We start from the raw sequence: 17583 nt of genomic DNA, 5'->3' as shown, positions 1-17583 counted from the left end.
TCTGGGAAAAAATGGAAATTACACGTGTCAATAAACGATGCTAAAATCCCATTCACCAGAGCAGTAGTAATATTTACAAAAAGTCCTGTGAAATCTAGAGATTAAACAAAAAGGATATTAGCATTTGTAATTTAGAACATTCAAGAAATGTATTCATTAATTAAAATCAGCCTATAACCTCATGATTATTTACATTGCAAGGAAGCAAATAAGTAAATGCATATTAAATAATGACAGTAATGATAGTATAAAAAAAGTCAGGAAATGTGTCAGCTCTTCTTACTCAACCTGAAAACAAGGAGCAGACTTACCATTTCAAATATAATTTTCTTAGCACCCACATTACAAACTCTAAGGCGGAGTATTTCATCTCCTGCCACTAGCCCATTTTTAAACATTCAGATAGCAATTACTTTGTATCTCATATCCTTTTTTATTATTATTCACCTTCAGATTTCCTGCATCAATCGTTCAAAACAAAAGATCAGTCAACCCACAAAATGTCATTTAAGAGAGACCTAAAAACCCATCAGAGGAAATTTAGAATCGAGATTGAACACTCATTACTGAGTTTCGCCTGCCTTCTACAGCGATGACTGTTGTGCGCAGAAGGGAAGTTGATCAGTAGTAGATTGAGCAATCGGATGTGGCACTGTCACATGTCCCCGCGCATCTGAAACCAACCGCAGAGACACAGGAAACCAAGCCCTGGGAGTGGAGCGCAGAGCATGCAGCCGCTACAGAGTCGCAGCACGTTAGCGCTGACATCGCCGCCTCGCTAACAACCAGCGCTGACCACGGATCTGCCCACTTACCACTCCGGTGCGCTCTCAGAATCATGCATCTCAGTCGTCATCACACCACATTATAGCTCTCAGGTTCACAATGCTGAGAAGAAGAAAAAAAGAATAAGTTGAGTGAAATGTGTACAGTCGATTATCAGCTCCACTGGTATAAATTAAAGGTGACAGGGGCACAGTGGGGACAAGCAGGCTACTTACAGTTAGCAGCACCACAGTAAGTATACAGTAGCCTAGCCTTTCTGTGCCTCAGTGAACAGATGCATAAAATGAGGTACATTGGTTTTAATTTACATTGCTAATAATTTAAAGAGATTGTCCACTAGTACAGTGATGCTGTGTTTCCAGAGGCTGGACATTTTAACAGGTAAATGTTAACAGTGCATATTCACAATTATTAACACAAGTATCAGTTTGTATACCGTGCCAGTAGCTCTTTCCTTGAGCACAGTTGTCTTAGGCTGACTGAAAATACTTAATTTATTAAAGAATAATCAATACACAATATAAACATGTACAGCCAACCTATGTAGAACCTAAAGCATACCTTTGTTCTACAAGCTGCTTTGGAGTCAATTTAAGTATATTTTCTTGCTTCAGACCATTAACTCCCAAATGTCTCTATACCAACCATTGTAAAGCTAGCAGGGCATCAAAGACATCTGTAAAAAGATCCTTCATCATACACAAACACTAGACTTAGTCAAAAACATAAATTAAGCCTGAAATAAAAATTTTAAAAACCCAAGAAAAGCCCTACCATGTCATGACTGAGAAACACTGTTAAGATTTTTGTCCGATAGTACTACCCAGCATGACACTCTGGGTGCAACAGTCTCAAACCACAACAATTAGTATTGCTGCTTCTAAAACAAATGCATGTCCTGATGATTCAGTATGCTCGCAAGGGAATGCAAACAGTTTTCATCCTCAATTTTTTCCCCCAATTTGATCAATGGGCTGAATAATCAATACAACAGAGGGAAGGAGGCACGTAGAGAGAGAGGAGAGAAGAGAGGCTCTTTCAGTGGAAGATGATGTAATGAGAGCAGCCACACAGGCAGTGTTAACCCGTGTCCTACAAACTGTTCCAAAGCAGAACACAAATGCGGCCAGTGAAAATACAATAAAAAAAGGCCAACGTTTTTTGCATATACCATTTCTGCTTTTTGTCTTATACATATAGCCACTACATTTCTCGTAAATTTTAAACATCTCCCCAGTGCAGTTTTCGTGAGAAAACACATTTTTTCCACAGACGATGGTGACATGACAGAGCGCTGAATGGGAAGCATGTACAATATGACCACTGTGTAACGAAGAAGCAACAAGCAGCCGGCCTGCCCAGTCTGTGGCAGAAGGGCAGAGCCATGGTGACGTACTGGTCACCGTCTGTCACTGCAGCCTCCCTGGGTATCCAGATAGAACTAATGAGGCACTCACTCTAACAAGCAGACTGAGCAGAAGGCCAGCACCTTCACCTATTTGGCCTACATGTCTGAGTTAGTGAGAAACACACTGGCGACACTCGGGGAGGCGTTGGGGGGGGGGGGGGGGGCATGTTGAAAACACAAGCATACAGAGATGATGGGTTTGAACAGGCATCACTCCAGAAGCATCGCACAGCCAAAACGGCTTCAATTATCAGGAAGTAAAGAGGCGAGCAGGTAGGGACAGCCCTCAAACCGCTCCCGAGCGTTTATCTAGCAAGACAGATATCCTGCCTGGTGAGGAAGCAGGAAGCACCCAGAGTGCCCTTTCACTTTCGATCTTAATAACCCCATCATGTTTTATCGCGCAGCTCAGCCAGTGTCATGTTACAAATCACTCTACCAAATCAAACAGCCTGGATGCAGAATTTTCATTTTATCTTACATCATAGGCAGCACAGCTGGACCTTCCATTGCTCCAGACACGTTTAAATTCTGTCCCTACAAGCCCTCACCTGGTTTTTAAAAAGTAATTTTGCGTGGGATTACTCAGGAACAATGGGGCAAATCTTCCTTCCGAGAACACTCACTGTTAATACTGCGAAGGGTTACACGGTTCTACTCTCACGACCACATGCTTTCCTGAAGGCAGGAACTGCTTGCTTGTACAACAGGAAATGCTACACAGGGATAAACGCAATCACGTGTAAACCTGTACTGTTGGTTTCATCCAGGAACAAGTGTGAACACACCCTTTGATCAGGTGCTGCTCGTCATCCATGCCAACACACTGGGCGGTCGCAGGTTTTGTGGGTTTTTTCCCCTCAAGTTAACCATGTGAGCACTGCGTCGCTGCTGACATTATTCAGGCGGAACTATCATTCCACCTGCAGCGTTTCCAGCTCTGCCCTGTGAACGGAGTTTTCCATACCATAACTCACTGCTGTCACCCTCCATCTGGCCAATCTGGGCCCGGTGTCACCCACCTCCTCTTCCACCTGGCAGACTCACAAAAATGGCTGGGGGGCAGCGAGGAAGCTGGGGGTTGGGACGAGGCCAGGCCCCCCTCCCACTCTCCACCCAGGCACTTCAATATGATCACTGCTCTACATGCCAAGCCACAGGCTGACAGGGAAATCCCGAATCGCACCTTGGACCAATGAGAACAAAGGCTTGGTTTACACGGAACCAATAAGACCAAGATTGCCCAGCGCACCAGGGTTAGAGAAGAACAAGGTCTGAGCTCCCCTATGGATGTTAGTGTACTCCCTCCCTAAACCTAAATTAAGCGCTTGGGCCAAGCACTGGGGATGACCACACTGATCTCCGATCAGCTGATCAGCTGTTGGTAGCAGAGGCCCTAGAACCACACGGGACTGAACATACTCTGTAAAGCAAGAAAATATTTTTAAGTACTTGAATGAAAACCAGGAATCTGATTTCTGTACAATTCCCCTCCCACCATTTAACACAATACACAAAGTACAAATGCTTTTAAAGAAAAAATAATTCAATATTTATTTGTAGTATAAACATGTCTTGTGTTGGTTTCCATATACTATACAATACATAGGGTCAATTTTATATCCTTCATAAATCAGAAAGTAGAACTGCCCTGTTACCAAGCCCAGTTTTATACACATATATAGATTGCATGTTTAAAAAAATGTATACAGCACATATAAAACAGCGATTTGACATGTATTTGAAGCTGTAACACGATGCAGATGCATTGTCAAAAAATCCCTGAAAAATTCCTCAGTGAGGTAAGAAATACATTTTTGTCATTCATTTTCTTTTTCTCATTCCTTCTCTCTCTCGCTCTCTCACACCAGCTAATTCACTTCTACTCCAACTCATTCTCTCTTACCATGATGTAGCTACTAGAAACGTCACAGAAACGACTGTTCCCGTGTTCTGGCAATATACAAACAGAGAATAAAAACATTTAGGTTTCTCTTTTCATTGTTACAAAGACACAAACATTCCTCCACAAGAAGCAGCTGGAAATCAAAGACTTTCTTTTAAATAAAAAAGAAAAAGCTCTGCACTGAAATAAATGTCAATCCTGGGGTGCAAGTGATCAAACTCTAGTCAACGATTTTACGCACTGGAACTGGGTTTCCGCTTCAGAAGAAGGGGGGTCATTTCAAAAATTAAATTGTCATCCCAAATACCGTTACTTCACTCGAAGATGAAGATTGCATATTAGCTCAAATATATATCTACACATATATATTCAAGGCCACAGGAATACCATATAGTAAAGATGTTAGTAAGGTTATCAAGTTCTTTAAGGAACTTTTATTTAATCAAATAATCATATGATAGAAAAAAAACATGCTGTTTGAGTGTTTCTCTAAATATATAACATAGCTTAGGTATGAATGTTTTTACCCAGTTCTTCAATAGGTGATGGATAGCCCTGTACTTTCCTTACCCCAGGTTAAAAAGTACCTCAGTTCCAAAGCAGTTGAGCTATATTCCTTGGAATTTTCATACAAAAGTAGAGGAATAAAAAACCAGAGGTCTTTATCTAAAAAATACTGCAAAAGGTGTCTGTTGTATTGCAGAGAATAAAAAAACAACCGCATTAGACCCGTTAAAAAGACATTTGTGGGTGTCTTATTACTGTGTTTTGCTTTTTTCAACTAGTTTCTTTTTAAACAAACACTTTTTAAAACAATGATTTATTTCTTAAGTGAAATACAAATATAGTATTGAACAGTCAGCATTAGAAATGCTTAAAAAGGTTATATAAGGCCAGCTTAAAGCAACCCTCCCCCACCCTACCAGTGCCGTTTCCAAGCTTTTCCTCTTTTGACGGTTCTGTTCCCAGAAACCCCCTCTCTACACACTGTGTGCTGCCCCGCCCAGCCCCGCCCGCTCTCCCACTCGGAACAACAGGCTGCAGCAACAGTAGTTAAAGAAACTATTTTCATCATTTCATTTCCAACTGGTGAAAAAATTTACAACAACCGCCCACCTCCCTCCCCAAAACCCCACCCACAACCACTTCCCATTTCTATAAGAGAGCATAGCCTGCTCAAATACAGAAACAATACTAATAATGATAGTAATTTATCATATATCCTATAATAATCATCATAACATCACCAAGGCCTGTGGGTGGGGAGAGGAGACCCAGAATAAAACACTTTCGTTTAAGGAAGCGGGGCTTGCAGCTCTGAGGGGAGAAAAGGTCCGTCTTTTGTACACAGTTAAGGAACAATGAGCTTTTAAGTGCGTGCGTTTCTCCCCGGCCAGCCCTGCTCGTTCCCCGACTGCAGCTGCAGGGGCCCGTCGCCGCATTGGACTGGCCATCCCGCCAGGACCTCTCAATGTCTCTTTATCTGTGTGGAGTACCAGTTTTAAGTGCCAAGATGTGAAAGGCTTCGCCACTGTGCAAACCGCATTAGGTCATTACAAACGTAGGAAAGAAAAAAAAAAAAAGAAAAAAAAAAATTTACAAAAACAATCAGAATATCACAAAGTTCTTTTTTTTGTTGTTGTTGTTGTTGTTGTTATTACTGTCGTTGGTTGGTTTTCTTTAGTTACAATCTAAAATTCCATTCAGCCATTATAGTACTGTTTCGGTTTTGGAAAAAAAGTGTAGTTTGTGTGCGTACATACATATACACATATAATTATATGTATATATACAAATATACACATGTAAATATATAAGATAGATATACATATGTACACACACACACACACACACAGACATATACGCACAACTCATATATAGGTGTATATATATATATATATACACACACACACACACACACACACACACGTGCATACATACACACACACGCACATACACACATATATACAGTATATATATATATACAGTATATATATATATATATATATATATATATATATATATATGCACACATATATATGAATGTGTGTGTAGTTGCTCTTGTGTTTCTTTCTTCGCTTCATAATCACACTCTACATTCAGTAGAGCAAGACCACCTTCAGAAATAAAGTCCCTGGCGGATACTATATTGGCACCTTTCTGGTCAGGAGGTCGAGGGCGTCACCCAAACAGACAACAATAAGTTAAGCGCTGCAGTTCCTTCTTCCTCTCTTTGTATGAAGCTCTTTGTTGCATTTTCCAGTCTATTACTTGCTGTTTCCAAAAAAAAAAAAAAAAGGAAAAAAAACTGACAAAAAAAGAACAGTCTGTTCCAAAGGCAAGAGAAGCCACTTCTCAGTCGCTGAAGTAGCGATGGGGTACCCATAGTCAGCCCGCCAAGTAAAACCTGTCCAAGCAGCCTTCTCCCAGAAGCCTTCTCCGCTGTGCCTCCCGCTGTGCACTCGCCCTGGCTGACAGGGCTGAAATGCCTCAGGAGATGTAGAGATAAAACATTCAGAGGCCGGCCCGGGCCGCCCCCTTCCAGACCCAGCTCACTGTCTTCATGTGGACTCTAGCGTGTCCAGCTGGAAAACGTTGTGATTGGTCGGTGTGGTGAAGAAGAGCTGGTCGTTGGGCGAGCGGTTGTCGCAGGGGCTGTTCAGCCCTAGAGTCCTCTCAAAGTCCAGGAGCTGGCCCATGAAGTTGAAGTTGGGCGAGATGTTGGACTTCTTGCGCTTGACGAAGTCGTAGGCATCGTTGAGGGACAGGTTGAGCTTCTGCATCAGGTAGGCCACCGTCACCGTCACAGAGCGGCTGATCCCTGCCAGGCAGTGCACCAGGATCCCACACTTCTTGGAACGAGCCTCCTCTGGGGGTGGGGGAGAGAGAGAGAAGGGGGGGGGGGGGGGGGACACATCAATCAAGGGCAAAGCAGGCCAGCATTCAGTCATGATCCTGTGCTCTGTTAACATCTCAAAGCTCACAGCCATTACGTAACAACTGTGGTGTGGATAGTAGGAGAGAGTAGGTAAATAAATGAACAGACAAACCAACTAAATAAAACAGGTGAATAAGTAATAAAATAACTGAATAATAATAAGTTATAAAATAAATACATATAAAACCAAATCAAGCAAGTCGCTAGGTTTCTCAGTAACTGAAGTGTACAAGCAGTACAAAGATCTTCGTCATTTGTATTCAAAATGGGTGTACAAATACATCCATGATGTGAGGAAGAAGTTCACAAAGTGCATTGGCAGTGCGATCATTCCAGGGCTTCCTAGAAGTACGCGTGGGCTGGAAGCCACCAATAAGTGGGTTACACCCAGTGCAATGATACAGTTTTCTTGTAAAACCTGAAACACACTGCTCTGTACTGCAATATACATCCCTGCAGATGTTTTTTTCCGTTTAATCGGTTATCTAATAGGCTATTGTGTTGAGCCCGTCTATATGGTAAAAGGTTTCTGCGGCACTCTAGGTAAACAACTTCAGGAATACTGCTGCAGTTCAACATATCACATCACAAACCAACCGATACAATTCTTTACGCAGGAGAAGAAATACTGGTTTCACGGGTTATCCCAAGGTCTAAAGACATTTTATCAGAATTACACTGAAAGGGTATTTCTGCATTTAAAAAAAAAAAAAAAAAAACATTAAAATTTTTACATGGAGAAAAATTGAGGAAAAAAACAAATCAATACTCCGTGCACATTCCTTTGCAACTACTGCTCCAGAACATGGAGTAGATGCTATGCATTATTCACAAATGGCGTAGCTGGTTTTATGGTATGCCGTTGTGTGCCATATCGCCATTAACGCTACCCAAAACTAAGTGCTTCACTCCACTTTTCTTTTCTCTCCCACCCCCCGATGTATGACAGTAACACATTCAGACTCCAGCTGCATCTTTAAAGATTGAGGTCAGCTGCCTCAGAGAGTTTGTCAGCTTGGGAGAGGGGTTGCATTTATTTTCCTCGTTCAAGTATTCCAAAATAAAGGTCTGACATTATTGTACTGAAAATGTACAATACCTGGTCAAGGCACTCCAAGGGTGGGTCAGTGAACTCCAACCAACAGTACAAAACACTTAACCACTGCTTACCTCACAACTGGTAATGAAAACTGAAAGTTTTTTTTTTTTTGTGAGCGATTCTTCATTGACTTTCTTCATCAGTAACACTAAATACGCTAACACAACCGAATCTCCTGGAATTATGCAACCCACAAGGATAATCAGCTATCCTGAGAAGTTTCTTTTTAAACTTTTTCAGTAATCTGACCACTGCCTAGAGTGTTAAGCCAAAGTGTTTCATATTATTTTTTGATCCAAGCCTTCATAAAGCAATATGAATTACGAATGCAGCACCGTGGTTTATAATAGCCAGAGAGCAAGTCTCCCTCCTCCTAAACGCACAGTCTAGAGTACTGTGGATCAATACGAGTGCTGTACGCATTGTGTATGCATTATGACAGCATGCGAGATTAATGTGGCAGATAATGGCCGCCCACCCACCCCCCTCTTCTTTTAAGCCCCTCATGCAGCACATCGGTTCGCCTCAGGCGTTACACCATAGAAAAATCTATGACCGTTGTTTACGACTTTCAAAACACGACAGCGGCCGAGGACATTTACCATCAATGGCGGGTTTTCTTGGGAGTAACGTTACGAGACGAGGGGCCGCCAGCAAACACGGCGGGGGCACACATACAGGACCCTTATGTCCCTCCAGAGGGACATATATGACCCTGCTGCCAGACCCCTGAACACAGTGCCACATTCACTGGGTCTTCCAGAGGCCAAACGTGTGCGAGAGGCGAGCGTAGGACCGTTTGACCTTCTTTTGTTTTTGCTCAGAGGCACAACAGTCCCACTGGCGCGCGCTTTTTCAGGTCCAACGCATTTCTGATTTCACAAGGCCAGAGATGCTTTTACCTTTCACCTGGGACCAGATTGCTTTCTCACAGTGAGGGCAGGTTTCTTCTGCCTCGCTTCCCAACGCAGCGGGTGCGATCATCGAAACGTCCTGTGATACTTTCGATTCCTCACTTTAAATACAGCTTCACCAATGTGTTGAGTGACACCCAGAAATCACTGAGGGTGAGAATATCTGCTAGTAAGTCCTTCGAGAACTTCACAAGCATCTACTTCTGGGCTATTTTTAAAGACATTAAAGAGGAAGTGAAAACAGGAAAAAGAAACAAAACAGGGTACACGTAACCATGTATTTGGAACCAGTGTGTAAGTGTGTGTGTGTTGTGTAAGTGTGTGTGTGTGTGCGCTATACACTATTTCAGCATTAACTGACCAGCACACAGGGTGGAAAACAGCCATGAGACGTTAAGAGGACATCAGAACAGGGAGGGGATAAACACACAGTAAGCAAAATAAAACACTGGGCTGCAGACAGGATGTTTTTACAGAGCTAGCTGCCCTACGTTCTTCCTCCGCTTGTCTCAAAATTCATCTCGAAAGCAGTTTCGCTGTCAATTTGACAATGGTAGCATTTGGCAGGGATTTTGCATGAGTGGGTAAGGTAATCCTCAATTTCCTGCCATTAACACCAAGTAGTTGCGTGGCTCAACGCGTTTCCCTACTGAAGCAGAGCAGAGGGAGGACAGGCAAACTGGGCCCATGACAGATACCACAGGCCACTCATCCGTTCATAACCAATCAGAATGCCTGGCTGCTACAACATACCACAGATAACCTATAGAGATTCTAGGATGAGCACTTGTCAACAATACAACGATCACTTGAGAAAGTACACACAAACGTATAAACAAACACCTAAACAACAAACAACTAGCATAAGTTCTGACAGTCAGTAGAGTTCTAAATCTAAAGTTTTAAAACAGAGAATTAAATCTAAATTGTGCTTGGGCTGAGAAAGCTCTAAAAGAACGTGTTCCAGAAATTTCCCAAAAGCAGGCAAGCTCTCAAAGTGAGCAGATCTTGAATGGCAAAACACAACCCCCCTCCCCCCCAATCCAGAATGCAAGCTCTGCACTTGATGGCTTTTGCAGAAAACTCCATGGTGATCTGTGGGCAGTCCCCCAACTAGGCCCCTCTGCTTTGTCCACGCTGGATAAGCAGCCTTGCAGTTGTCGTCCATCCTCACACTAGAGGTTTACGGATTCAGTCGTCTGTCAGGCTACTCCAAAAATAATGTAACTTCATGCTCAGCAGTACAGGTATGGATCAGAGGTAGCAGTCCCAGTGTTCTGGTTCTGTCCCACAGATGTGCTTTTCTGGAAAGTTTCTTCATGCCATAGAAAATCTGAATAAAAGGCACAGTGTTCTCCATTTTAAGAGTTCCTCACTCCCACCTACATAGCCAATGCGCCCGGGGGTTGCTCCAGCAGCCATAGTTTCCCCCTACTCACTTGACCTTTTCAGTTGTTGCTTTTCCTACCCAACAGTGACACTTTGTAAACACAAACATTGCAGTGAACATTCTCAGAAGTCACGCATTCCCGTGCACTTCACACAGAAATCTGCTAACTGCACAACCAGAGAAACGGGAGGGCAGATCACTTGTATTCAGATGGCACTGAAGTGCAGTACATTACATTACAGAAACGAACCAGCAACCAGGAACAACTACAGTGCTTAGGACTGTAACTCTAGACTGGCAATATTCTGTAAACACAGAAAAATATGTATACAAATATACAGGGTGAAACTATGCAAGGTCTGTTCAAAACAGGCTATATATTGGTGCCAGAGAAATGCAAAAGTCTGTGTAGGTATGCCTGTCAACCACTAACTTACCAGATGACATACCTGCCATCCAATGTCCCAAAACTAGCCCAATTCACTCTGTATGTGAGCTCAACTATATTTAGATTGCAGTTCAAATGCATGCATATTCTTGAGTGAAACCAGGTAATTTGGTTGAGCCAGAGGTCCTTTTGTTCATTTAAAAATCATTCATACAAACAGTTTGTTCTGCCCACTGAGATTCCTGGTCTACCACACAGAAATGTCTCAATATTACATAATTTTTACAAATGTACTTATTGGGACAGATGTGGCCATGTACAGGATGTGTTTTAGAAAGAGAGGCAGAAACTGTTAGCCCACAAGCCACAGAAAGTCAAGCTCCATTTCTTTTAAAAAAGAATTCATATGACAGAGACTTTAGGCCTGGGGTCTGAATGCTTATTAACTTTCATTTAGAAGAAAGCATAAAAAATAATTACACAATTCATAACAACAAGGAAAAAAGCTAAACTTCCCCAAGGCAAGGTTAAAAATAAAAATAAACACAAGTAGTAGTGGCAGTCATGTTTAAGAAAGAAAAGAAAATTTTTAAAAACTGTAAATGATTGTTAGATTACCTAAATTATGAGGACATCTGCACCCAATTATAGGTGTACACAGTGTAGCAGAAGGGCAAGCCAGGTCATTCAGACCTTTGAAAAAATGGCCATCATTTCACCTCACAAAAAGTGGCACATTTTACAATAGATGTCTTGTCCTTGTTTGACTGCTAGGGGACACACTTGTGAATGGCCATACTTAACTGGTCAGCAAAACACAAGACCGTCAAATGGAAAAAATGCAGTTACGTCTCCTGAGAACTGTGGTGTTGCTATCCATTTTTGCTACCTTTCTTTTGTTTAAAGAGAGTTGGTAAAAACATGGAATCATTTAACAGAATGTATGCAGGAATGTATTTTCAAAATAATGCTCACAGGTACTCAAAATAAAAAATAGGCTTATATATTTATGATCCATACAAATTTATATCTGTACGACTAACCATTACTGTTTTTGTTTTCTCATCTTTGTTTATCCATCAATCGTCAGATTATCTGCCCCCTCATGACTTTCACATCCCCATTGGTTTGCATGTAACAGGTCTAATGGCCATGCACCACCTCACCTTACATTAAAACAAAGAAAAGGAAACGCTTAACATCACTGAAATACCCATTCAAGACCAAGTTATTAGCAGAACAGAGTAACATAGAAAAACACGTCCACAAACGAAAAGACTAGTGCTTCTTGCAGTCTTTAAAAAAAAAAAAAAAAAAAGCAACATCGTCGTTGTCATCATCAGATATCCAACAGGAAAGAGAGTGAAGATTAATGCGCACAGCAGTGCACTGACACAAATCTGTTAAGTATCCTGCAGGCAACTTTAAGTAAATCTATAACACAACTTCCCATCGCTCCTAATCCCTTAAGTGTAGGGACAGATAGCTGACCTCACAGTTCAATGAATTAAGCTTTCAAACAAGAAGCATATTGGGTGTAGAAAACATTAAAAGGCTTCCATATACAAATGTCAGCCTTGGTATGAGCACTGTCCTATTCATCAAATGAGATGTTTGGGGACTGGCCATAACTTTTCAGAGCAACAATAACAGAATGAAAATCCACATGTACTAAGTAAGGAATACATTTTAACGTTGAATGAAAAGATAATGTAATATTTCTCACAATAAGGTAAGAATTCTTGGTTTGAAATATGAATAAACCTCTGTTCTTGGAGGGGAACATTATCCCCCTGAAGCAATAAACGATTAAAATTATTCCTTCTACTGTTTTTAAATTAAAACAAGCCTTTTTGCGTGTCTGTAAAAAAAGACTACTTACCAATGAAAGATATGGCCTCGGGGAAAAACTGTGAGAGGTTTTGGCTCCAGTGATCGGAGATGGGAATCTGTTTGTACTTGAATTCTCCATCGTGCTCAAACATGTTGGGCAGGTTGGGCGTTACGTTCAGGATGTACTTAATGTTGTACTTGCCCAGCACGTCAAGGTTGGTGGAATCTTTGGCACAGCCAAGGTAAAGGTAAGGAAGGATCTGGACAGGGAAGGCAGGCTGGTTGTTGGGCAATGGGCTGCCCTCTGACTCTGTGGCGCTGCCTGGTTCCCGGTCCGACTCGCCGTCGGAACAATCGGAGCTGATTCTCAGCCCACCCAGCCCCAGAACAGACGCTGGGGGAGAGCTGCTAGGGCAGGAACTGTCCAGGTTGGTCTCGCAGTGTTCAGAGTACTCCGTCTGAAACTTGTTGAATCCCCCTGTAATAAATTAATACAATGAATGCAACAAACGTGTTACCACAAAATCAGTACTTACACAACACGATCAACTGTTTTTTAAATTTATTTTATTTATTAATAGATCCATTCATTTTATCATTGGTCATTAAAAAAAACAAACAAGATAATGAACTGAGAAGGGCACATAAGTGCTAACCAGGGCCATCTACATAGCCAGTAGGCAAACAAAACTGCACTTCGTACTTTAGGCTATTGCTTCTGTACAACCTTATCCTGTAACTTAAATAGTACCGGATCGCCAACACACTCACGCAAACGTGACTATACTGGAACATACAAAGGTAGTTCGTTCTTAAAAGTTGGAAACTCATAACAAATATTATTATTATTATTTTTAATAATATTTAATTTTAAATTCTTATTGTTCGCAGTACTTCCGACCAAATATTCGCTAGCTAAGTTCGCAAGCAAACACTGCACTAAACGTTTCTGGTGGACTTTTTGTGAATGGCAGTCATTTTGTAACACTATATTTAGAATACCAAAAATCTCGTAAAACCATCACTAGTCTACGAAAAATTATGATTAAAAGGTATTTTATCAATGTTATATAATATGTTGTCGTGTGTCGTTTTTTTTTTTTTTTTTTTACTTTAGTTAGGAACAGGTGCGCATCCGTTTTCCTGTCCATTCATGAAATGCATGGCATTTTCCTGAAGGAAGACAACATGGCGGAGCCATTTTGGAAATTTAATTGAAAACATCTTTGTCTCACAGACATTCTTTCACAAAGTTTGAAAGAATTCCAAAGACACGTTCCTCGAAATTAGATCCCAGTTAAGACCAAGTGAAAATTCGTTAACTCTGAATTTACTACGACAACATGACGACCTTTCAGTTGTGTTAACTGCAATTTTGACAGTGAAATTAACGATTTCTGTTTGTAGTTAACTAGCTGTGCATGTCAGTGTGCGGTAGTAGTGTTAGCTATATACTGTAGTGCATTGAATGGCTAACTAGGGGTACATCCTCGATCCAAGTTGATACTCCGTAACGTTATCTTACGACCAACAGACTTGAGAAAATCGTGATTGTATGGTTAGTTTATCATTCGCATGTTATATTTCTTTAATATCCCAACATGTTTTATACCGTTCACTGACCATTTGTTTGCTTCCTGGGTAACTTTGCAACTTTGATATAATTAGCTACGTTATAAGTTTGTCTTCAAAGCTTACCAAGGCTACCTGAGCAGCGTGCACGATTCTATACAATGAAACGAGCTAGCTAACATTAGTGTAATTCGCACAGCACATTGAACCACGTAGCTCCCTTGAAAACCAAGGGCATTAGCTAGCTAGATGTGGTTGACATTACAAAACAGTGTAACAACCTTGCGAATTTGACTGACTGCGTTATTAGCCCGCTTAGCAGGGAGTGAACACGAGCTTCATCAGCTAACTTATTAGGCTACATCCAATACGCGGGAACGGGCAACATCAGCAGTTCAGTTCTAACAAGATAGTAAACGAGCCATGAACAACGAAGTTATGGGGTCTAGCCAACACTCATCAGTTGTATCAACACTGCCGCTATCGTTACCCATACAGCTAATTCTTGCTTGATAAATAACCATATAAGTTATAAATCCCAAAACGTAGTTAACGATAAGTTACCTTGTCGAAGAGAGAGGCTGGGGTACGGCGAAGCACAGCAGCGAAGTGTGTGGTTGGCTAGCTAAGATCTTATATCTAGCTAGCCGTATATATATATTTAATCGAATCGCTAACGTCAGCGCTTCCAAAATAACTGCATGCTCAATTAAATAGTGGACCATGTGCATAAGTGATCGTTGCCAAAATTCTAAATATCATTACACTTACCCTCCAGGTAATAAGCTTTACAACCGTCATCCCGGAGCTTCTGCAGCAGGAGCCCAAGAACCGAGCTCGCTGCGCCGTTCTCTTGCCAGTCCGAGGTGGCCTCGTCGTACAGAACCACAGTGTCCGTCTTGCACCGTTTGACAAACTTCTCCTTATCCTCATTATTCGGAATAATAGATCGGATAGGCAAATTCCCCTTTTTGAGCCTTCGAAGCATCAGACCCGGTATTGCCAAATTGATGGCCGTTTCTATGTGAGATGATTCGAAGAGCTCGTGCGATCGGCAATCCAACAGAAGCAGCGAGCTCCCTCCGGATTCCAGTTCGTCTTGCAGCCATTCCACACTTTTGCTCGGCATCATCATGGTCATGTCCCGGGAACCGCTCCAAAGATTATTTTTCATGAGGGAAATATGCTAAGGCTGTTATTTGCAATAAAATTAAGGGAAATTACCGCTCTAAAACGGCTCCCAGGTAAAACACCACGCACCCTGTGGTGGCGGTTCTCCTCCAAAATCAGTTAGTGGCAATATGTTTGCACGGACAGATCACGACTCGAAGGTATTGCAAAAACCATGAAGAATATTTTAGTTCACTCCCTCGAACTTGGAAGGTACGGTTTTCACTGTCGAGGTCCATGAGATGTAACAGCTCGCGCGGATCTTCACGCCAGGTTAAGCATTATACATATGACGGAATTTGGATTTATAGTAGATATCATCATTTCATCATGTTCACCAGCCATTTGACTATGCCTCCCTCCAGTTTGCCATTTCCTGCAACCACACTGTGACAGTCCGAATTAAAAGGGTTTTGCAGACAGCCGTGTCACAGCAGAAGGAGGAGTTTTAGCTGAAGGATTTAAAGACACAGTGAGTTAGTTTTGAGCTTGGGTAACTTGGTTTCTGCTAATTTGACTTCGTATTCCTGTGATGAAAGCACGATGGTTGTTTCAAAATTGGACTCATATCAGGGTTTCTCCTGTATGACTACTTAAAAAAATCTTCTCGTCTTCATATTACAGTTACAAGGGAAAAAGAAACGCATTTAAAATAGCTTTCAGGTGGATGTCCAGTTTTGGTAGATCCAGGTGGGTACGATTGCGTTTGCCACCAGTTCTTGACTGGATTAGGTTGTTGTTGGTCTATTCTGGTTTTACCGTATTAGCAAATTCAAACGTGAACTTCAAATGGTCAACCAGGCCAGTAAAAAAGATACATTTAAAGTAACAGCACTATGAAACACTCGTTATTACGGTGCAGTTTTGTTAAAAAATAAAAATAAAAAAAGAGAGAGAGATCCTAGCGCCATGCCCTCTGCTGGCATACAGGTCCTGACTGTGAATGGGGCTCACCTCAGGTTGAAAGTACTTAATTCGCGTGTAAATGTAAAACAAGGTTTTTATTATATGAATGCATTCGTTATATTAATTTAGAACAATGCAGGCCTACTCATTTGGGCCGATCAGGATGGAACATATTTGAAACTGTGACAATGTACGTCATCATCAATCAACATGACTTCAGTGTGTAAAACAAGGCATCTTCATTGAAAGTGATAATTTCTTATTCACGAGACCATTAATGTATAACAACGATATCAATTAGCTCACAATTTGAGTTTTTAAAAGAGGAGCTTCAGAATATTGAGACCCATCCTGGAGCAGCACATTTTTATTTATGATCTCGTTTTGGTTTAACTCAACAGTGAGCGAAAAGTGGATAAGTGTATTTAAAAGTGTACAAAACTCTCACGTGTATTTTAGTTTTAGATTGATCTTAAAACTTTGAGCACCCAAGAAAGTATCTTGCCTGGCAAATCCAAGTTGATTTCCGGAGGATACCCTGTATGAAAAATGACATTTTTATGGTAACTGGTTACATTAAGATGACATACTATCAAGTAATTCACTCCAGTTCAAATAAATAAATAAATAAATAAATTAGACACAAAAGGGCCAAAGTTTCTGCTGCAAACTACTTCCTCTCTTTTAAAGCTCCCCTAGGAGGCTTCCTGCTTGCTACCGCGGCAGGGGCAGAGGACTGCCTAAGCAATTTTAAGGAGTATGAAAGGACTGGAAATGGAATTGATAGACAGATTGTTCGGAAGGAGTGGTATTAAAATAAAACCAAAAAGAGGAATGTTTGCTGTGATCACAGCTGCGTGGCAGGAGGCAGAGGGTGCTCTGGCTGAAGACAATGGGCCTTTATGCAGCCGGATGAGTTACACTTACTCCAAACTGTCAGCTCTTGTGTTTCCATTCCTCTCATCCTGGCTTCTCCACAAACAATAAGTAACAGGCCTTCTCACTGAGCCGGACTGCTGGTACAATTAAAGCAGCCCAATGTGGAAGCTCTCAAGGCATAAGGAGGGCACTGCCAAAAATCCACCAATCAGGAAATAAAGAAAGGCTGTTTAAGGCCGTATTAGAACTAAGACCTGCTTCATTTCCTTTAATTCAGTGCAATTTCTGAACATTCTTGGGTAATGAAGGGCAAGAGAGCAGGTTCTGATTTGTTTCACAGATGCACAAAGTTTAAAAAACCAAAAGGTTGTGCAATTTTTATTTAGCCAGACTA

The 17583-nt window shown here is 41.4% G+C and overlaps 1 protein-coding gene across 1 annotated transcript; it reads right to left on the bottom strand.

Annotated features, from left to right (window-relative positions):
• Positions 1-3722: 3722 nt before the first annotated feature.
• dusp7 (dual specificity phosphatase 7) lies at positions 3723-15804 on the bottom strand. The gene is made up of 3 exons (XM_064304561.1): positions 15006-15804; positions 12712-13140; positions 3723-6969 (listed from the first exon to the last, which is right to left on the bottom strand). Exons 1-3 carry the CDS (start codon positions 15406-15408, stop codon positions 6662-6664), a joined length of 1140 nt encoding a protein of 379 aa, XP_064160631.1. The 5' UTR covers positions 15409-15804; the 3' UTR covers positions 3723-6661.
• Between the last annotated feature and the right edge of the window lie 1779 nt (positions 15805-17583).

Source organism: Anguilla rostrata, chromosome 13, assembly GCF_018555375.3.
Source record: "Anguilla rostrata isolate EN2019 chromosome 13, ASM1855537v3, whole genome shotgun sequence".
NCBI classification, from domain to species: domain Eukaryota; kingdom Metazoa; phylum Chordata; class Actinopteri; order Anguilliformes; family Anguillidae; genus Anguilla; species Anguilla rostrata.
The sequence above is the reverse complement of the archived record's forward strand: the minus strand, read 5'-3'. Positions and strand labels throughout refer to the sequence as shown.